This window comes from Eleutherodactylus coqui, chromosome 10 (assembly GCF_035609145.1).
Source record: "Eleutherodactylus coqui strain aEleCoq1 chromosome 10, aEleCoq1.hap1, whole genome shotgun sequence".
Taxonomy (NCBI): Eukaryota; Metazoa; Chordata; class Amphibia; order Anura; family Eleutherodactylidae; genus Eleutherodactylus; species Eleutherodactylus coqui.
In genome coordinates, this window is record NC_089846.1 from 57,123,365 (window position 1) to 57,146,772 (window position 23,408).

At 43.7% G+C, this 23,408-nt stretch overlaps 2 protein-coding genes across 2 annotated transcripts in view; both read left to right on the forward strand.

The window, feature by feature from the left end:
• LOC136581055 (zinc finger protein 850-like) overlaps positions 1-22,089 on the forward strand; it is a 48,271-nt gene extending 26,182 nt beyond the window's left edge. The window contains exons 8-14 of the mRNA XM_066582045.1: positions 8,527-8,615; positions 10,955-11,063; positions 12,049-12,237; positions 12,315-12,435; positions 12,550-12,629; positions 12,707-12,815; positions 17,735-22,089. Coding sequence (XP_066438142.1) covers positions 8,527-8,615; positions 10,955-11,063; positions 12,049-12,237; positions 12,315-12,435; positions 12,550-12,629; positions 12,707-12,815; positions 17,735-19,359 — 2,322 coding nt within the window. The 3' untranslated portion in view covers positions 19,360-22,089. The remainder of the gene's footprint in view (positions 1-8,526; positions 8,616-10,954; positions 11,064-12,048; positions 12,238-12,314; positions 12,436-12,549; positions 12,630-12,706; positions 12,816-17,734) is intronic.
• The window catches only part of LOC136581056 (zinc finger protein 25-like), a 32,449-nt gene continuing 28,869 nt past the window's right edge, over positions 19,829-23,408 (forward strand). The window contains exon 1 of the mRNA XM_066582047.1: positions 19,829-19,836. Within this exon, the coding sequence (XP_066438144.1) occupies positions 19,829-19,836 (8 nt within the window). The remainder of the gene's footprint in view (positions 19,837-23,408) is intronic.

Below are 23,408 nucleotides of genomic sequence, written 5' to 3' on the forward strand. Positions count from 1 at the left end.
TTGCGTTTTTCCGAGCTGTTCACTCCATTCCAAACTCGGAGATGTTTTGTCTTCAACAAATTAAACACTATGCATTAGCACTCACAGAGAATAGACAAAACCTTTCCAAGCTAACTATTTTTAAAAGCCTGTGTAACACTAACGCCAGAGGTCCTGGTAAAATCCCGAAATTGTACTCCCACTTTACAACACCCATGGATAAACTCCAATATATGAAGTCATGTGAGGAAGAGGTAGGCGAAGAATTGCCAATCTCGGACTGGCATAAAATAGCCATTTCAACTGCAAATCTTTCTATTAATGCAGCAATAACAGAGTCGGGTTATAATTTTTTAATGCAATGGTTCAGAGACGATTGGCCAGTATGTTCCCAGGGACGTCAGGCTTATGCTTCAGAGGATGTGAGGTGAGGGTTTCTTCCTACACATTTGGTGGAATTGCCCTAGGCTTCGTAGGTTCTGGATCCAGGTATATACTTTAACCCCTTAACGACCAGCCCATAGCCTTTTTACGTCCTCCCGAAGTGGGCTTTATTCTCTGAGGACGTAAAAACATGTGTCCTGCAGAGAATAATGCCCCTCGGGCTGTGGACGTGACAGCTCCATGCTGTCGGTGTCCGCAGGTAGCTGACAGCATGGAGCTGTCATCCCGGGCTGTTCGGACACCCCCCCAGCATTGCGATCGGCGCTATGCAATGGATAGCGCCGATCGCAAAAAAGTAAATAAAAGTGCAATAAAAGTTAAAGATTCAGCTGCTCTGATGGATCGGATCCATCGGAGCAGCTGAAATTACTCACCGAGGTCCGCCGCACGACTCCCCGTTGTCCCGATGCTCCGGGCGCCGTAGCCGTCCTTCTGCACATGCGCGCCAGGCAGCATTACGTCAGCCGCATGCGCAGAAGGCTCGGCGGCGCGGGAGACTTAAAATCTTCTGGCTCCCGTCTCCTGTAGGTAGCCGGGAGGCAGGAGATGTCAGCGGGGACCACGTTGAGCGGTCCCCGGTACCGCGATCGCCGTTATACAATGGATAACGACGATCGCGGAAAAGTGAAAAAAAGTGTAAAAAAAGAAAAGTTTCACCTCCCCTCATGGATCGGATCCATGAGGGGAGGTGAAAATACTCACCTCAGGTCCGCCAATGTCCTCCAGCCGATGTCGGGACCCCCCGCTGGCTTCTGCGATGTGCCGATGCGGCGTGAATGCGCAGAAGCCAGCGAACCCGGCAAATTCAAAATCTCCCTGCACCCGGCTGTCACAGATAGCCGAGTGCAGGGAGATATGACTGGGGACCGCTGTATGTGGTTTCCAGTCATATGATCACCGTTATGCATCGGATAACGGTGATCATATAAAGTTAAAAAGTAAAAAAAAAAAAAAAGTTAAAAGTAAAAAAAAAGTTGAAAAAGTTAAAGTTTCATCTCCCCTTATGGATCGTATCCGTAAGGGGGGATGAAATTACGTACCCAAGGTCCCGGATTTGTTCCCTGGTGGGATGTTGATCCGCGGATCTTACCCCAGCTTCGGCGCATGCGCCCGTCAGCATGATGCGCAAAAGTGAAATATTGCCCAAGAAATATAAAATCTCCCTGCTGCTGGCTACCAAAGGTAGCCAAGAGCCTGGAGATGTCACGGGGCGGTTACTGGTCACGTGATCGCCGTTATCCAATGCATAATGGCGATCACGTAAAAGTTCTTTAAAAAGTGGCAGTTTCATTTCCCCTCACCGATGCGATCGGTTGGGGGAGATGAAACATCTTCTCGGAGGCTTCCGCATTTGAATCCAGATGCGATTATCCTCCATGGACCTTCCGGCTGCTGCGCATGCGCCCGCCGGCAAAATGCCAGACACATTCGCAGGAGCCGGGAAGCCCAGGAAATTTTAAATCTCCTTGCTCCCTGGAGCAGTGACCGGCGGCCTCGCTGAGCGGTCCCCGGTCACGTGATAAAGTAGCGATCTAACATTAGGCCGGTCACACATGACCGGAGAGGAATTACGGGTTCTGTATGCGCTTGATCAGCGGTAATCCACGGATCAATCGCATGCATTGGATTATACAATTCCCCCCAATTAGCGGGTCGGAATTACGTAATCCACTCGTAGAAACAGAACACGGCATGCTATATTTTACCACGAATATCTGCGACCTAGAGCCCTTTGTGCTCTATGACCGCGGATATATTCGCACCCCATATGCAAACACATTGTGTACGGGCTGCGGGTACCCGGGCCATCCCAAAGCGACGGCGCGGGAAATGCAAACAAAAAAACGCCTGTGTGAGTAGGCAGTTATGCGCAGTACATTACGCAACCGTACGCAGGGTCACAGCCGGGCTCACAGCTGGAATCCGCTGCAGGCCTCCGCATGCGGATTCCGCCTACGGCTACGTGAGCACGGCGTTATTCAGACCGCTACCAGTAATCCGTAATTTACAAGAAGCCCTGGGAACGTTAGTCTTCCTGCAGTTCCAGGAGCAGCTTGTTGAGCGCCTTCTCTGTGAGACCGCTGCACCGCAGCAAGATTACAAAGCCTCACAGCGCCACTTTCTACACCCCATCCCCGCCGCTGAGGTTACGAAATACCCCCCAAAATACATGAGAGGAGGGGGGGGATACCCGGTTTTCTTGCCCCATGTGCCCAACCCAACCAGCCTCCGTAATTACCCCTGTCTTCAGACATAAAACGCAGTTTATATTATTACCTTTATCTAATATTTAGGGAATGCCAAAAAATGGGGATGGCGGGGGAGGGGGGGATTATTTTTAGGAAGTCAAAATTTTTTCCGTATAAGCGGGCAATGGGGCCTGGAATTTATTCAGTTCTGCCCTGAAATCCAGCGGGCATTCCCTCCATTATGGGCCTAGCCATGTGTCCTGTAAGTAGATTAGGGCCACAATGGGTATGTTTCTGAACACAGGACAAACAGGGGTATCCATTTTGGGGTGAAAGTCTTCATTCCTATGTACACTGTACAAAAAAACAGTTTTTAAATTGACAAAATTGCCAAACAAATGAAAATCGTAATTTTTTCCTTTTGCTTTGCTTAGATTCATTCAAATACTTTGGGGTCAAAATATGCAGTACACCCCTAGATGGATTTGTTAAGGGGTCTAGTTTTTAAAATGGGGTCATTTGTGGGGGTTCTCTATCGTTTTGGACGCTCAATGGCTCTACAAGTGGGCAATGGGGACTGGAATTTATTCCGTTGTACCCTGAAATCCAACGGGTGCTCCTTCCATTATAGGCCTAGCTATGTTTCCTTTAAGTAGATTAGGGCCACAATGGGTATGTTTCTGAACACGGGACAAACGGGGGTATCCATTTTGGGGTTAACGTCTTCATTCCTATGTACACTTTCCAAAAAAAACAGTTTTTAAATTGACACAATTGCCAAAAAAATGAAAATCATAATTTTTTCCTTCTGCTTGGCTTAGATTCATTCAAAAACTGTGAAGTCAAACAAGTCATCATACCCCTAGATAAATTCATTAGGGGGTCTACTTTTCAAAATAGGGTCACTTGTGGGGGTTCTCCATCGTTTTGGTCACTCAATGGCTCTACAAGTGGGCAATGGGACTAAATCTCCTTCAAGCAAAATTTCTGTTCCGAAAGCCACCGGTTGCTCCTTTCATTTTGGGCCCCATTGTGCATCCAGACATATGATTAGGGCCACAATGGGTATGTTTCTGAGCACGGGAGAAACAGGGGTATCCATTTTGGGGTGCAAGTCTTCATTCATATATGTGCTATACAAAAAATCTGCTTTTAAAATGACAAAATTACCAAAAAAATGAAAATCGTATATTTTTTTCCTTCGGCTTGGCTTAGATTCATTCAAAAACTGTGAAGTCAAAAAAGTCATCGTTCCCCTAGATAAATTCGTTAAGGGGTCTACTTTTCAAAATGGGGTAACTTGTGGGCGTTCTCCATCGTTTTGGTCACTCAAGGGCTCTACAAGTGGGCAATGGGGACTAAATCTCCTTCCAGCAAAATTTCTGTTCCGAAAGCCACCGGTTGCTCTTTTCATTTTGGGCCCCATTGTGCATCCAGACATATGATTAGGGCCACAATGGGTATGTTTCTGAGCACGGGAGAAACAGGGGTATCCATTTTGGGGTGCAAGTCTTCATTCATATATGTGCTGTACAAAAAAACTGCTTTTAAAATGACAGAATTACCAAAAAAATGAAAATCGTATTTGTTTTCCTTCGGCTTGGCTTAGATTCATTCAAAAACTGTGAAGTCAAAAAAGTCATCGTACCCCTAGATAAATTCGTTAAGGGGTCTACTTTTCAAAATGGGGTCACGTGTGGGCGTTCTCCATAGTTTTGGTCACTCAATGGCTCTATAAGTGGGCAATGGGGACTAAATCTCCTTCAAGCAAAATTTCTGTTCCGAAAGCCACCGGTTGCTCCTTTCATTTTGGGCCCCATTGTGCATCCAAACGTAAGATTAGGGCCACAATGGGTATGTTTCTGAGCACGGGACAAACAGGGGTATCCATTCTGGGGTGCAAATCCTAATTTTCATGTGTACTATAGAAAAAAGTCCTGTCTTTAAAATGACATATTTGCAAAAATATGAAATTTTTGTTTTTCTCCTCTAAATTGCATTGACTCCTGAAAAAAAACTGTGGGGTTAAAATACTCATGGACACCCCTCAGTGAATACGTTAAAGGGTGTAGTTTTTAAAATGGGGTCACTTGTGGGGGTATCTATCATTTTGACTCCTATGAGCCTTTCCAATCTTGGATTGGTGTAGGAAAACAAAGTGTTCCTCAAAATGCTGAAAAGTAATGTTACATTTGTACGTCTCCTAAATGGTTAAAAAAAAAACGAAAGTTTTTCCAATGTGCGCCCAAAATAGAGTAAACGGATGGAAATATAAATCTTAGCAAAAATTTCTATATTATGTTTGCACATATTTGAGATATTGCAGTTGGAAATGTGAAAAAATGACGATTTTTTTCAAAATTTTCCCAATTTTGGCGCTTTTAATAAATAAACACAAATTCTATCGGTCTTTTTTTTCCACCTAAATGAAGTACAATATGTGGCGAAAAAACAATGTCAGAATCGCTTGGATATGCAAAACCTTTCTGGTCTTTTTCCATGCTAAAGTGACACGTGTCAGATTTGCAAAATTTGGCCTGGTCATTAAGGCGCAAACAGGCTTGGTCACTAAGGGGTTAATATTCTCCATGACAAACCTGTCACTACAAAAATCGCCCTCAGAAGTTCTACTGGGTAAACAAATTCCCAACATCCCCAAATACACACACAAAAGGATATCCTATTGCTTCCTGGCTGTTCATATTGCAGTTCCTCACTCCTGGAGGAAAACTTCAGTTATCATTGATCTTGTAAAAAACAAAATTGTCTTGGATCATGATGTGAAGCCTTGTGTGAAGTGGTCGTCCTGGTTTCACTATTCGCAGACTATGCGCCTATGGAACCCAACAGCTAGAGCTTTGACTCTTCCAGGGCAGTCTAGTTTAACTTCAAGCAGGTTTCATCACCAACACAGAAAGGGGTTCTTTACTGTAAGAGCAGTTAGACTGTGGAACTCTCTGCCTGAGGATGTGGTGATGGCAAAATCCATAGAGGAGTTTAAGAGGGGACTAGATGTCTTTCAGGAGCTGAAGGATATTACAGGATATAAATCTTAGGTTAATTGTTAATCCGGGTATACAGGCAGGTAGGAACTATTAGGGGTTGATCCAGGGAACAGTCTGATTGCCATTAGGGAGTCGGGAAGGAATTTTTCCCTCAAAAGGGCTAATTGGCTTCTGCTCTTGTTTTTTTTTTTTGCCTTCCTCTGGCTCAACAACACAGGAGGCTAAAACAGGCTGGACTAGATGAATATTGTCTTCATTCGGCCTTACAAACTATGTTACTATGTTATTTTATCTACTCCCCCAACAGACTGATGAGGACCATGGTTTCTGGCCAGGTTAATCGAATAAGTTCAGTTTATTTTTCCTTTGCAGGTTCACCCACATAATAAACCCCATTACAGCATCATCCCTCCCTTCCCTTCCGATATTTCTTTATGTGTTCTTCCCATCTTCTTTGTCTTCCCCCACTTGTTACTTTCATTTAGGGTTCGCTAATGATTTACTTCATTAGGAGTTGCAGTTATTGAAGTAGTAGAAATTGGCACTTTACTTTTATTTTACCTTTTATGCCTCCTAGAAATAGCATTTGGCAATGTCCTTCCTGATTTATCCCTTCAGTCTACTTGTCGCTGAACTTTACACATGAATGTTATATTGTAAGTCTTGATTAGTACATTTTGAACATCATAAAATCAATAAATATTTTGTTAACTCAAATTTATTGTCATTGAATTTGAGTTATGAGTTTTTCAAATCAGGAAGATCATTTGTGATAACCCTGTATTATGGGATAGACTAAGAATTTGGGAAAAAGAAAATCACCTTTAGAGCATAGCATTCCAAAAAATATTTTTTTGTTCTGGGCATGAAGGCCTAAAACACCCCAAATCATGAAGAGGTTAAAGTAGAAAGATTTCTTTTTCATAGACTGTTTATGGCAGGATTCCACTCACATAATGATTGCTGCTATAGCAGTCTCTGTACTGACACTGGTATCGGTGTGGCATTGGACCAGACCTTTTTTGTTCGTAGTAGTGGAGGGATTGGTTTCTAGCACGGCACCCCGTGAGGCTCTGTTGGGACGCGGTGCCAGGTAGGGGATTGGAACCTGTAAGATGATGAGTACTACACTTTGAGAACTTGTATCAACATGTCTTAATCTAGCTGCTCCGTCCTCACCTTTACCACTGCATATTTGGCATGGAGCCATCGGTCACAAGGTTGCTGCAGGATTATGCAAGACCCTCGTACAGACTGTTTCTGACCCCACATTTTGGTTTACAAAGGAACTTTACTTGAGTGGCAATAGCCCAGTCTCTAAAGCCTCATGTCCACTAAGAAATTCGGGCCTGTGCAGATTCTCCATGCAGAATCCCGCAGCGGGTCCCTACTTTCCCGCAGACATGAGACTTGAAAGATGATTTAACTCACCTGTCTGGATGCTGTGGGTTCCCGTCCGTCGCGGCCGGATCTTCTTTCCCTCTGCCCGGCGGATATGCTCAGCACGCCGGTAGCGTGCCGCGCGCATGCGCCGTGCACCTTTTTTTTTTTTGAACTCCTGCTCTCCGGCACTCCTGCGCCACAGAGCAGAAATTCAGCTGTGGGTGTACCGCAGATCCGGATGGCTTCCATAGACCCGCAGAGAATACAGCATGCTGCGGGTGATTTACTGTACTGTACTTGGGTGAACAAAATAAGGGGTTTTCCATGGAAATACTATTGATGACCTATCATCAGGATAGGTCATCAATAGTTGATCGGCTGGGGTCTGCTGCTCGGGACCCCGACCGATCAGCTGAGCGGGTGCATGCTGCCAACACAGCCATAACACAGAGGTCGGAGCAGAAGCCACCAACCTTTGAGTAGTGGCGGGCGCTTGTAATTGCAGGCACGGCTCTCATTGATTTCAAGGGGTTCATCTACAGCTGCTTTTTTTCACGCGACCAATGTCCTATCTTGGTTCGTATTATCTTTATTTGTTTATTCGGAGCCGACTCTCGGACACTTTATGGATCAGCCCTCTCCACGCGGTTCTGTTTTGTATAGCTTCAGTTCGATCATTTGTAGGTTGGTGTCGGCTTTAATAGTATCTACTAGCGCATTCTTTGGCGCCAGTGCCGACCACTCCAAGCATTATTGATGTATCTAACGAATTAGCTCGCATTATGCGGCCAAATTATAACAGTCTCTGTTTCATAGTTTTGCCCTCCAATGAAAACTTTGGTTGGATGCGGTCTGGGGCTGTTCTGTTCGTGATCTTGGCGGTCCAAGGAATTTGTAGGAGTTTCCTCCAGCACCAAAGTTCAAAGGCATCAATCTTCCTCTCCTCCATTTCTTCAGTGGCCAACTTTCTCAGCCATAAGCTGTGACTGGGAAGAGGACTGCATCAAGTATCTAGCATTTCGTTGCAATACTTATGTGTTTGTTTTTCCAGATCTTATACATACTTAACATTGCGCTGTGACCTAGCGCAGTTCATCATTTTATTTTGGGTCTACTGCGGTCGATTTTCGATGCAAGGAAATAAAATCGATGGACGTGCGTAAAAATGCAGGAAATTAATGACACACAAAATCAGTGGGCAAAACACGAGGAAACACGCAGGGAATCGGCATATTTCTGTTCGTGACTGCGCTGCATATTCATGGACCAAAATACGCATACACTTATGTGAAAGAGCTCTCATACAAAAACAATCTTACTCAGGTATACGGAATGGATTTTCATACCCTGATTGGCTATTTATTTGCAGATGTAGGTTTTAGTGGCTACAGGACCTTTGATGACATCACGCTTACGTCATCAGAGGAAGGATGAGTCGTTGGTCCTTCCATGTGCTTTTCTCATTTCTTAGAATAAGTGGATGCTGCACTACATAGCGGATTCATGGACAAGCTCCACCCTCCTAGTTTACACTCCACCCTGCATGGTCACATGACTATGACATCATCACAGGTCCTTCGTCACCTGCGCTTTGGCGTCTCCTGGCATGCTCCCGGTCAGTGTGTGTTGTCTTTGTCATGTGATCTGTGTGTCACTTGTGTATATATGATATCAGCTTCTGCCAGATATGTCGGTATTACATACCTGTATCACACGCTGCAGTTCCCCATCAGACTGGTGCAGACAAGATCACCGCTTTCATTATAGGGATGGTTTGAAAAAGCTGAACCCTAATTGGTTGCTATGGGCATCGCGGCTATATCCGCGGGTCTGTATTATATATGCACACAATAATATGTACTTAATGTATATGATATGTATAATAAGGCGCCGCTTGCATGTGTATTTTTTGCACAGATTTCGGTGAAGATTCTGCATCAAAATTCGCATAATTTTACCATCTCATTGAATTTGATGGGGGAATCGGCGCAGTAGTTCATACAACATAGAAGTTTACGTGCTTGTTGCAGAAAAAAAGTGTCAATTTTTGAGGGCTTTTCACACAAACGTGTTTGTTCACGCAAAACCTCATAGCAGAACAGAGCTATGATGTCGGAGGCTGTTCTGCATACCGTAATACACACATGCAGAACAGCCTTCGACATCACAGCTCTGTCCTGCATAGTGTTAGAAACATATGCTATACACATTGTATGCAGTTACAGGATGCCTCTGTATGGCACTGTATTAGGCCACCTGTCCACAGGCAGGAGCCAGCACATGGATCTCCGCGGCTAACCTATCCAACAGATAGGCTCACCGCGGAGAATCGCTGTGATTCTACACTTGTGGACAGGGGGGCTGCGCTTTCCATAGCAGTGCTTCAACTGCGTTCCACGCAACAGGATTATCGCAGCGGGGAATGCAATGCAAAAGCGCCCGTGGACAGGCAGCCTTACAGAGATGGATGGATGGAGAGAGTCAGTCCCGTAAGTGGAATTGTGTAATCCAGTGCATTTGTTTGATCCGTGTATTACTGTGGATCATACACTGGCGGAATCCGCAATTCCTTTCTTGTTGTGTGAGACCGGCCTTACAGTTCATCCTTTTGCTGTGGTCCATTTGCTGGCTCCTGATTATTCTGTATGTTAATTATGTATATGTACACTTTGTATCTATTTTCCACTGTTTTTGTTTTTATTGTCTTTCTCATTGAAGCTTGATAAAGGACGCTGCTGTCCGAACCATTGCTATACTGCCTTTTAAAAAACTGTGCATACATTACTTAATATATGGAACCTTTTAAGGTGGATTGAAATAAAATAATACTTTTTTTATGTGCCTCCTAATCCTAAGAGTCTGTGGTGCGAATGTTTTTCTGTTGGAAAATCGCACACGCCTTTATACTATTTTTCGTTTAGGACTGGTGCGAAACAGAGAAAATCCAGATCCTGGACTTTTTAAACCCGTTTTGCACTACGATCATTATTGATCATGGTGCTGAGTCATTCCATGTCAAGTGGTCTAATGCTCCCCACCTTCATATCTCAGATTTTGTTCAAAATTTGTATATTACACGCCCATGGCATTAAAAGAAATTTCCCAAAGTTTTAGGTCTAAAACTTTGGGAAATTTCTTTTGATACCATGGGCGTGTAATATATAAATTGTGAGCAAAATCTGAGATGTGAAAGTGGGGACTTTTTTCTTGTTTCAGACCACTTGACATGGAATGACTCTGCTGACAAAGGCAGGGACCTCCATTTGTTACTTTCCCATCAGCCTCAAACTAACAGGCGTCTGCAAGGCTTTCCAATTATAATATATTAAAGTGGTTGCACCCCAACCGATCAGACTGTATTCTAGGTAATAAAAGTCTGATCGGTTGGGGTCTTCTATCCCCCTTTCCTCATCAGTGGGGCTTGTTGCACCTACCCGCCGTTATGTCAGATTGAATGCAGCAGCGGTACAGCATGCGCGATGCTGCTCCATTCATTTCAATGGGGCTAATGGAAATTGCTGGGTACAAGCATTTGTCTATCTTCGGCAGTCCCACTGAAAATAAATGGAGTGGTACTGCGGATGCACAACCGCCACTCCAATCAATCTCCTCCGCAATGCAGATAGTATGGAAGAGAGTGGGACACGGGACCCCAATTGTTGGGAGCAGTGGAGGTCCCAGCAGTAAAACTCCCATTGATCAGACTTTTATCACTCAACCTATAGATAGTATATTCTTGTACAACCTCTTCAAGTACATCCTAACTGATGTCTGTGCATTTTACAAAAGCTGCATTTCATGCATTGGCTTTTCCTGGTGCCCTTCCGTCATCCTATATACTTCACAATATTTTCAGCTATTTCTCTTGTGATTGCCAGTTCGTGATTAGTATATTCCATACTTTATGGCGTCTCTTGTGCTTTTTATTATCAGTCACTTTCTTTCCCTCTCCAGGTGTCCCATCCCACCCAAGTTACCAGATAATTGTCCATTTGCTGACTACACGATGACTGAGAAGATATTAAACCTCACCCTGGAGATCATCTACCTGCTGAGTGGAGAGGTGAGGGAATAAGAGCACTCTTATTTGTTTTAGGCCACTTCCACACGAGTGACGTGATATCTCCACGAAAAAATCGCAGCGGTGTTGTGTACGATATCGCTGAATTCTCTAGCGGAGATATCGTGATTTTGTGACGCTACAAAGTCGTGCGACTTTATAGCACCACGTGCGAGGATTTTCAGAGGGGCTTGAAATATAAGACCTACCACAAACATAAGCTATAGCTGCATAAAGAAAAAAAATTATATATCACCTCTCCGGCATTGTCATTTCCCTGCATGTCTCTGTTGAAGCTACCCGGCAGTTGCTTGAAGTTCTCCTGCAGAGCTTCCTGGTCGGGACTTTGAAAATGCCCGTCTCCAGGAAGCTCTGCCTCTGATTGGTTTTTAGAGCGCTGACTCAGCCAATCAGGACCAGCTCTCGATGAACCAATCACTGGCATTCAATGATTCAATGAATGGCTGTGATTGGTTTCTCGAGCGCTGGCTCTGATTAGCTGAGCCACACGCTCGGGAACCAATCAGAGGCAGAACTTCCTGTAGGCAGGGATTTTTAAAGTCCCGACCTGGAAGCTCTGCAGGAGAACTTCAAGCAACTGCTGGTGAGCTTCAGGGAAGACCTGCGAGGAGAGGACAGTGTCGGAGAGGTGATGTTTTTTTTCATGCAGCTAGGGCTTAGTTTAGGGCTTTTCCAGTAAGATTTCCTACTGTAAAAGTTGCATCGCACAAAAACCGCGTTCTGGGCTACCAATAAAAAAAAGCAAATCGTGGCTGAATAGAGCATGCCGCGATTTTGTAGTCTCGCAATGTCGCAGGTTTGTGTGGAATAACCAATAGGAAAGCATGGGCTCTACATACATGTAACTTGTAGCATTTTTGCATTGCAACAAAATTGTCTGAGAACATCGCCTGTGTGGAAGTGGCCTTACCAAAGAGCAGACATGGTCAGACAGATGATATTCATCAGTGCATCTCTCCATACATAGGATTACATAGTGGTGAAGAAATCTGATGAGGGCCTGACAACCAGTTCCAAACACCATGTGTTACGAGGATGGAGAAAGACTCAAAGCCCCATCATGGCGCCTCCACCTCTCTCACTGATACATCTCAAAGATAATGAGCAGAGAATCCTGGAGCTCCTCAATAAGATCATTCAGATGCTGACCGGAGGGGTGAGCGCTGCCGGGACGTTATAGGGTAATGTGAAGGAATAATATGTCTGTACGGTGACTGTATCATTGTATCTCAGGTCCCTGTAAGTTGTCAGGACGTCACTGTCCATCTCTCCATGGAGGAGTGGGAGTATTTAGAACACAAGGATCAGTACAAGGAGGTCATGATTAAGGACCACCAGTCCCTCACACCAGAGGGTAAGAGGAGACGGTCAATAACTGCATAAATGGGCGTTTCGGAGGTTATCTGGATGTACGTACAATTACGTATAAACACAGAGTACCAGCACTATGTCTGTGTGTTTCTTACAGATGGATCCAGTAGAAGTAGTACACCAGAGAGTTGTCCCAGTCCTCTTGACAATTTTCCCTTGGAGCAAACGGAGGATGAGGTAGAGGAATCAAATAGAAGAATCTAAAGAGTCACCACAGGTCAAACTATATTTCATCCAGTGCAATTTTGTTTTAGATGAAGGACCTGGTGATTGTCAAAGTGGAAAATACAGATGGAGACGAGGAGTATTATAAGGCTGATCTCCCTTGTACGGAAGACGAAATACCTACTGATATCAGCACAGGTTAGTAATAACCACTTGGTGTAGAAGAGTCATATATTCTCCTTGTTTGCGGTGATGGCAGTCTTCTTAGTACAATCTAAAAGGGAAAAAGGTCTCTAACTGGTTTAGGGTAGTCATCAGCCCTCGCGTCCTATTTGATAGAAACCAGAACGTGGGGACATATTCTTGATAATTATATATTCTATGAAGGATGGAAGTTTAGTTATTGCAGTCATTAGAGCAGCTCCCAGTTTGGTATAGGATCTAAAACCTAGTCTGTCAGTAAAACGTTCCTGCAGACAAATCTAAAAATGTGGCCGAGACCATGAATCCGTTCTGTAGAGTTTTTTTTCTCCCTGACTTTTTGTATACCTGCTTCCCCTTTCAAGTGCTCCCAGTATCCTTACCAAGCTCTTCATTTATGTAGTCTAACCTCTCTCATTTTAGGGGAAGATAAGTGACCTCTAAGGCCTCACTCACACGGGCGACAAAGTCGCGCTGCTACAATGCTACAAATCGCATGTATGAGAAACCCATGCTTTCTTATGGATTACTTCACAAATGCGATATTTTGTAGCATGCGACAACCCAACACAAAAGCCTTGCGGGTTCGGCGATATGCCCGTGACTTGTGAGGTTTTTGTAGCCCATGTTTCCCTATGGAGCCTTCCTCTCTGTTGAATCGCATTGTACAAAAACGCAGTTTTCGTGCGGTGCAATGCAACTTTGACAGTAGGAAATCCTACAGTCAAAGCTGTAATCTAAGCCACTGCTGCAGTAAAAAATAAAAAAAAACACATACATCACCTTACAAGCGCTCTCTGACGCCGCACCACCTTCTTCCCGGGTCCTGGCAATATTTCTCTTCATCATCTTCTGGCCGGGGATTGAAAAATCCACGCCTCCTGGAAGCGCCGGCTGTGATTGGTTGACGCTTAGCCAATCCCAGCCAGCGCTCGATGAATGGCTCTGATTGAACCACATGTCGCTCGTGTGAACGAGACCTAATTCAAACTCACATCCCGATTCTGCCAACCAACAAGGGAGGAATAAGCTTGCCCTAGTTTATCTAAAATAGTGGATTGGATGGGGCACCTGAACACAAACGTGTTGAGAAACAGAAGAAGCATTTAAGCACCATTTCCCAACCATCTCTTTTTCAAGTGTCATTTTACTTCATGCAATGCACGCCTGATAAGGAGCACCAATCAGGCTTCTCTGCCTGGCCTTGACATACACCATTTCTGACTCTAGTAGGAGAAGAATGATCATTGGTATTATTGTTTATTCCCATACAGTATCATCATTCTTGGCAGCACATCCTCCTTTTGCACAGGGAAATGTGCTGCTGACAGCAATGATTTTTTTTGTTAAGGGACCTTTTACACTGAATGTATCATTCAGTTAATTGTGGGATCATGAGAAACTGAATGATCATTCGGTGTAAACATGGTCAACAATTGAATGACAATTGATAATTCCTTCATTTTATGCAGGCATAAAAACCTGCCCATAATTGGTCAATGTGAATAGGCAGTCATTCATCTACGGAGGTGGGTGGCCAGAAGAGATCTCCAGAGAGCACCACCTCCATTCAGTAAATGATTATCAGATCAAGTGAAGATTGTGGCCCCCTGCTTCCTCAGTGACATTGGGGGAGATATATCACTCTTACAGTAGGAAGGTGCTTTGTTGCCCATAGCAAGCAATCATAGCTCAGCTTTCATATAATACTTTTTCTGGTGAAAAGAAAGCTGAGCTCACGCCTCAGGAGGGATAATCTTTGGGACGACTGTTGGGAATTTCAGAAGAGCTGACTGTTTGAGCTATCAAATATTTCGGCAAATGTTTATGCCTGATAATTGGCTTGTCTACAAGGTCCTATTGCCAGCTTACCAAAACTGCCTTTATGTAGTGTTTCAGGTGCTAGATTAGAGCCGTAGTTGTAGTAGCCGTGCGGGACCGGAGAGTAGTCGAGAGGAAGCCGGAGGTCGTCTCAACAGGTAGTCACGGTTTGCAGTTCAAATGGAGGAGGCAGGCAGCGTATTAAGAAGGGAAGCCAGAAGTCAGCAATGGGAGGTCTCGGTTTGCAGTACTGATGAATGAGGCGGGTAGCGTAGTTGGAAGGGAAGCCAGAAGTCAGCAATGGGAGGTCTCGGTTTGCAGTACAGATGGATGAGGTGGGCAGTGTAGTCGGAAGGGAAGCCAGAAGTCGGTATCAGGGGGTCTTGCAGAAATAGTGGAGAAACAGGCAAGTGGAACAGGCAGTATTACGAATATGACACCGCTCGAACATACATAAAAGACACCAGCGCCTCTCTGCCGAGTTTAGTAGTGGGTTGCTGGATGTAAGTGGCTCCTGTTCAACTCCCTACAGGCTAAACACCCAAAAATATATATATTAAAATGCACAGTTGTGCTCCTGAATAGACAGACCCACCCAGACACTATTGACTAAAACTGCAATATAGAAAGTACAAATAAAATGCCAAGTCATTGGTCCACCTGCTGTGCCTAGTAAATACAGATAGAGTAATTGTACCTGAATATGTAAATGCTTTAATCACCTGTAGTACATCTGACTGACCAATAACCCAATCATGTGGCATAGTGTGTCAAATGGTATCTGCATATGATGGGTAAAGGCCCATTTAGACACAACGATTATCGCTGAAAATTAGCTCAAAAGCCATCTTTTGAGTGATAATCGTGGTGTCTAAACAGTGCACTGCCTGTGCACTATTCATTCATCACTGATTTCTAGCAAGCTATAAATAACCGATGACTGCGCCGCATGCTGATTTTCTCAGCGGGTGGCGCTGATAGCATTCTTTCAGCTGATATCCTGCTGGTACTTCTCAGCGGGATACCAGCTGAAAGCTTAGAGAACAATGCAGCTGTTTGCATATACAAAACAGCTGCTGTTCTGGGAGTTATCAGAGGTGTCCCGTTCCGCCTGCATTCAACTCTTTAAATAGCTAATTAGCTACTTAAGAGTTATGCAAGGATGATCACTCAAAACTGTCACTCAAACTGTCGTTTGAGCAATCATCTTTCAGTGTAAATGTACCTTAATTCTTCTTGTAATCTGTGAATGTAGTCGGCGATCTGCACGCACCAAGACACCCCATCTGGTTGTGTCCCATGTGCATTTCAGAGAGGCTGGTGTCTGACATCACACTTTGCTTTGACCTAGAACTGCAAAAAAAGCTCATTGCTTATTTTTTTGGACCAGTGGGTCTCTGTCCAAACAGTGCACGACGTCACACGCAAGCCTTTCTGAAATGTGCACGCGGGACACCACCGGCTGGAATGTCTTTATTGGACACTGTTACAGGTTATGTCGGTGGCTGCTGACTTACCCCTCCTGGCAGCCGTGGCTCGCAGTCAGCTGCCTTCCACTGCAGACATCCACTCCTGGCCTCTGATCTGCCACTGGCACTGGCCTGGAGAGCGTGTGTTTCTGGCCATGTTTTTAAACAGCCAGTGTACCTCATAGTAATGTTCCTCTTCCAATTTCATTTGACACCTGGCCATACCAGGCATCCTCCCCTTGTAGAGGGTGCTTGAGTATCAAGGTTAATTTGGTCTGCTCTATGTGACTTTGGTTTGTTATTCCTACCACGTTCCTGTTTTCGCTCCTGATCTTGGCTTGCTATTCTGATTACGATCCTGACCTGACTATCTGTATTGAAACTACTCTTTGTGACCTCTGGCTTTGTTCCTCATGCTGGAGTGCGCCACCTGCTCTGACCTGGATTGTCTGACTAAGCTCTTGTTAACACACTCAGGTACCATGCCTAGGCCTCTAGTAGCATCAGCTGCCATGATACTGGGACTACTTCCTGACGATCCTGACAGAAACATTATACCGCACACCTTTGAAGCTGGGTTATTGGTTAGTCAGGTGTACCACAGTTCATTACAGCATCTTTCAGATACAATACCTCTATCTGCACTTAACATGTGGATCACTAGTAATTATTAGGAAATTATAGTACCAGTGTTTCTGGTGGCGCAATGCACCACACAGCTATGCTACATGCACGTCACAACACACACAACTCTGCTACGTTGCTTTCGCATATGAGCTGCATGTGATTTACGAACTTCAGCTGGTGGCTGAGGTGAAATTGTAGCTCGTCGATGTATCATGTAAGCTGCATTAGCTTCATGGCGACGTTGAACCCTCTATGGTGACATGTTTGCACGACAGCGATGGTTTATTACAACACTGTACAACGGTTGACGATTAGGTGAAGGCTGGACTGGTGTTGGCGGCATTAGGGCATTAGCACTTGAGATGACATGATATTACGTTCAGGAGATGTGAAGATAGCGGTGCAGGACTATGCTTCAATGTTGTTGGTCAACATGCACTGCCTGCTATGTATGTGGACATTTGTGAGGTGTCATTTTTTGGAGTCTCCACATAGGTGTGCAGCAGTCTGATAACCAGGTACAAACTGGCAGACTGAGTACTGCTGTATCCATAGCAACTGAAGCCGCAGGGGCGTGTGAGGAATGTAGTCTGCCCATAATTCCTCTTTCACTGCAGAAGGAGGATAAAGGACCTGTGAGGACATCACCATCATGTGAGCAGGGGCCAGAGCTAAGAGCTGGTAACTGACATCACAGGTACTGTCAGGTTCTGCATGTAAAACACACGTCACACACAAATTTGACAGTCAAGTGGTCGTTAGTAGTCTGATTGGCTTTTAGCATTTTCTTTCTACTTGAGCTAGTTGTATATTGCAGTTTTAGCCAACATATGTCTAGATGGCTCTGTCTATATAAGAGCGCAGTTGTGCATTTAAATAGAAATATAAAATTGGCCTAAAGTAGCTACATCTTCCCATACAAGAGAAGTGATATAGCCACAAGAAACCAGCCTATGTTTAAAGAAAAATAAATTATGAATTATTGTTTATTCCCAACAGATGTCCCATTGAGTCTTCAGTGCGATCGTTCCCCTCAGTCTTCTGATTCTGAAAAAGAATGCTGTACTATAGAAAATAGTTTGGGGGAAGACCTTAGCGCCTCAAATCTACACAGCAAAGATCTCTCATCAGATCCTGCTATTCTTGGAGGACCTTCTGATCAATCACAGATTGGTAGGAAAAGAAATGGGAGACGATTTTCCTGCTTGGAATGTGAAAAATGTTTCACAAATAAAACAAATCTTCTTGAACATCAGAGAACCCACAAAGGAGAGCGGCCATATTCATGTCCGGAATGTGGGAAAAGTTTCACCTGGAAATCTAATCTTTGGGAACATCAAAAAACCCACTTAGAAGAGAAGCCATTTTTGTGTTCGGTATGTGGGAAATGTTTTAATCAGAAGTCAGGTCTTATGAGACACCAGAAAATCCACTCGGGAGAGAAGCCACATTCATGTTCAGAGTGTGGAAAATGTTTCACAAATAGGCAACATCTTGTTGAGCATCATAGAGTTCACACCGGGGAGAAGCCATTTCCATGTTCGGAATGTGGGAAATGTTTTGCAATTAAATCAAATCTTTTTGCCCATCAGAAAACTCACACAGGGAATCGTCCGTTTCAGTGTTCAGTGTGTGAGAGATGTTTCATCCTGAAAACAGATCTTATTATTCATCAACGAATTCATACAGGGGAGAGGCCATATTCATGCTCAAGGTGTGAGAAATGTTTTAATCGGGAAAGAGATCTTGCGAGACACCAGAGAATACACACAGGGGAGAAACCATTCACGTGTTCAGAATGTGGGAGATGTTTTATCCAGAGACAAGCTCTTGTTGCACATCAGAGAACTCACACAGGAGAGAAGCCGTATTCATGTTCAGAATGTGGGAAATGTTTTGCAATGAAAACAAACCTTGATGAACATCAGAAGGTTCACACGGAAGAGAAGCCATTTTCATGCGTAGTGTGTGGGAAATGTTTCATCCGGAAAGGAGATCTTGTGAGACACCAGAGAATCCACTCAGGGGAGAAGCCATTCTCATGTTCAGTATGTGGGAAATGCTTTAGGAATAAACAACATCTTGTGGAACATGAGAGGATTCACACCGGGGAGAAACCATTCTCATGTTCAGAATGTGGGAAATGTTTCAGAATAAGAAACAATCTTTACGTACATAAGAGAATTCACACGGGGGAGCGGCCATTTTCATGCCCAGATTGTGAAAGATGTTTTACCCAGAGATCAGATCTTAAAGCACATAGGAGAAGTCATACAGGGGAGAAACCATATTCATGTGCAGTGTGTGAGAAATCTTTTACCCGAAAACGCAGTCTTGTTGATCATCACAGAACCCACACGGGGGAGAGGCCTTATGAATGTACAGAATGTGGGAGACGCTTTAACCAGAAACAAGCACTTGTTGTACATCAGCGAATTCACACAAAAGAGAAACCATACCCATGCTCAGAATGTGGAAAAAGGTTTAACCAGAAACAAGCTCTTGTCATACATCAGAGGAATCACGCCGAGAAGCCATATTCATGTGCCGAGTGTGGGAAACAGTTTAATCAGCTACAAACTCTTATTACCCATCAGAAAAGTCACACCAGGGAGAAGCCATAGCTGTGTAGAATGGGAGGGATGTCTTACAGATGAAAAGACTCTTGCACGTCATAGAAATCACACTGGGAGAAGTCACATCCAGGTTCAGTTTACAGGAAAAGTTTTCCAAGCACAATAGGTGCATGGTTTCAAAACTTTTAATTGAAGAAATTTTAATTGTGATTGTTTTATCCCAGGGTCAGAGCTACCGCAGTAATGGCTGCTATTGGACCTGATGTCATAGGATGCTGTGTTGTTTGTAATTCAGATGTCTGATGCTCACAATACATTAGCATGCAATTTAAGGGAAAGACAATTTCTCCCTTGCTTTTTAGCAAACGTTATATGGTAGGATAGTGTTGTAACCCATTTATTCCTAACTTCATCAAGGCAATCATCCTAAACTGTTTGACACTATGCAGACCCTCGAATTACATTAACAGTAAGCAGCCTTGTTAACTACTACTAACTCTGTGCAAATCACCTAAACATGGACAGGTAATTATTTCCCCATAAGCCTTTTCCAGCTTTATCTCTCTTGTGTGTCCCAAGCATAGTTTGTATCATTATATACAGTTTTTCTGGAGCCTTTGAGGTCAAGTACTATACTGATTAGAGTGCACTGAAGAACCTATATCTTCATACATCAACAAGCATATGGAATGAACCCACTTTGTTGAATACTAACAGTATTATTGAGCCCATGCCTTGACCAAATGTGATTTCTGTTTGCTACTTTGGCATTGCAAATCGGTATCTTCAGCCCATCCAAGCGTCAGCTATTGCAAGCAGAGACTACTCCAGGGGGTAGTGACCTAGCACTGGTGTAACTATAGGGGATGCAGGGATTCGGTTGCACCTGGGCCCAGGAGCCTTAGGGGACCCATAAGGGCTCTCTTCTCCATAAAGGGAGCCCAGTACTATGAATAAAGCATTATAGTTGGGGGCCCTGTTACAGGTTTTGCTTTGGGGCCCAGAAGCTTCAAGTTACACCTTTGCATTAACAGAGTTAAGAGAAGTTGGTGGGCTCAAGATAAACTTTTGCACCAGGGCACATGAGCCTTTAGCTAGGCCCCTGTGACATGGGGATTCCCCATGGAGAAGTCCATATTCCATTGTGGAGGTTAAGAGTGAATAAGTCACAATTCCTTAGACTCCACTCCCTGCTGCAGCCCTAAAATCAGTCAGACACCCAGTGGGTCAACATCACTAACTCTGTGGCCTTATGTCAATGCCTTCTAGAAAGAAATACTGCAGAGGAGTGGATATGCATGGAACAGTGTGTATGTATATATATGTGTATGAGTGTTTGAATATATATATGTTTATGTGTATGTATGCACTTGCTATAATGGGAAAAGTTGTGGCATTTACTAGTACACTGTAAGGTGTTATTTTAGCAGTGTACATCTGCGCTACTTAGGTCTGTGACAAATAAAAAGTTGAATTCTCCAACATATTTTAGAATATAGCTGCCAAGTAAAAATATAATGCCATAAATAATACATACAGGTCTGTACTGCTCACCTGAACTACATTCCATTTGGAACTGTGCTAGATAGTAGATATAACATGACTTTTGTGCGTAGTGTGGCTTCATTACTTATCATGAAGTCAGTGTCACTGTATGTACTTATCCACGTGTAGTCACATGTTCAAGGCTGAAAGCTACCGTGTTGCCTTGAAAATAAGACCCTGTCGTATAATAATTTGCCCCAAAAGAGGCTCTTTTTTCAGAAAGTGTCTTATTTAACTTACCTAGCAGGCTTAGTCCATGTCCCTCACGCCACTCTTCGGAGGTCCACGCTGTTCTTCATTCCTAGCTGCTCGTACATCATAACTTCCTGGTTAAGGGATTCATAAGTCCCACCTCCAGGAAGCGATGGCTGTGATTGGTTCTTGAGCCAGTCGCTGCTCAGCCAATTAATAAATACCACCACCACAGTGCGATGGCTGTTTATTGGTTCTTCGAGGACCGTGGCCCAGCCGATCAATGCAGCGCTGGATGAAGCAATGCGATGGCTGTGATTGGTTCATCTAGCGCTGCATTGATTGGCTGAGCGTGGCACTCAAGAACCAATCAGAGCCATCGCTTCCTGGAGACAGAATTTATAAATCCTGTAACCAGGAAGTGATGATGTGCGAGTAGCTGGGACTACGGGAATAGCGCAGACCTCTGGAGAGTGGTGTGAGGGACTTGGACAGCGCCTCCTAGGTAATGTATTTTTTTTTCTATGTGATGTAGCTAGGACTTATTTTCAAAGTAGGTAATATATTTAAAGCCTCCCCAAAAAATCAGGGTAGGGCTTATTTTTGGGATAGATCTTATAAAATATGCTCTGATTTCTCCTTTAATATCCTAATAAGCGAATACATGGAGCAAAAGACTCCATCTTTTGCTGATATAGAATTCGGATCCTGTTTTGGCAAAAGGTCCTCATATGGACCCATCTTATGATTGTGTGAACAAAGCTTTCATCTGAGGAGCACATTATTTAGAAATAAATTAGACAAACTACACTGGAGAAAAGAATAGGATAGTGGGGGAATGTTTCTCACCTCTGGTTTCAGACTTTCCAAACTTCTAAAACTATCTAAAATTGAGAAGGGCATCATCTAAATCCACAACCCTCAAAGTGTCCCTACTTGAAGAGTCAGCCTTTGTCTTCTTACTTTAATCTTCCTGTACTCTTTGTTTCTGCAACGTTATTTTAGAAAACTCAGTCGTCTCGAGTTAATAAATTTACAGTATTTCTTCAAAAAGTGTCTGTCTGATTCCAAACTAAATATTGACTCTCTCACTGTGTGTTATCTCTTGAAGAATCAGTATTTGAAATGTGTCAGTTTGTATATTTAGCCAATTTTTGAGGTAACTTTAAATGGAAACCCTGAAAAATGCTGTGATGTACATTAAAGGGCCATTTCCATCTCGAGAATTCTATTTCAATGTGTTGGAAATTGCAAAACAATGCACTCACCCACAAGATTTTCATTTCCAAAATGCTCCGTTCTCCAGATACTGCAGCTATTGATTCCTCTGGTTATTTACTGCTCACTGCCAGGGAAACAGACCACCTCTTCTAGAAAAGAAATAGCAGAGCACAGCAGTAGCTCGTGGCCAGGCTGAAAGCTAGTGTTCATGCGTTCCTGAGATCCTGGCCACCAGGTTTAGATGAAAGAAGTGCCCAAACACCGGCCTCCTCTGCTACTTCTTTCTATAGAAGAGGTGGTTGGTTTCCCTGGCAATGGGCAGTAAACCAGAAGGCAGAGGAATCAATATCTGGAGAATGGAGTATTTTGGGTGGGTGCATAGCTCTGAAATTTCAAACACATTGATATAGGATTCCCAAGATGGCAATACCCCTTTTAGTGACCCACTGAACAGTGTACATGCAAAACTAAGAATTAAAAAAAAAAAAGGGAAAATAGGAAAACTGCGTGTGGATAACCTGACACAGAATTTGCACCAAGATGTTTCATGTCTGTGGGAGTCACTATTACTACTGGGGCCGATATAGAGGACACTATTACTACTGAAGGCCTGGGAAGATACCTCGGTCTTAAAGTGCTTAGATTGGATATGGTAGACAGCAGGAGATGCTACCACCCAGATTAACCCACCGATGGTGGGAGGGTAGAATATGCTAAAAGAAAAATCTTCTTCTGTGTAGGTGCAAATCTCCGGAAGTTCCAATAAAGGTACAAGAACAATTAGATGAATATCCAACGTCTCGCTTTATTTAGAATATTGAAATTTAAAATCCAGCTAATAAACACATTTAGATATGCACTGTCGTAAAAATAAACATAGATCAAATTCCACTAATGTTTTTTTTTAAAGCACAGCATTTCGCGACATGCTATCACTCATAATAAGGATTTTTCAGTCTCAATTCTTGAACAAATTCTGCCCTCCATAAACAATTGTTTAGAGTTTTTAAGAAAGAGAGAAATGCACTGGATTTTCAAACTCAACACCCTTGTACCGCAGCAGTTTTTTCTTTTAGCATACACTATTGCTACTGAGGCCACTGTGGGGGTCACTATTACTACTGAGGCCACTATTAATA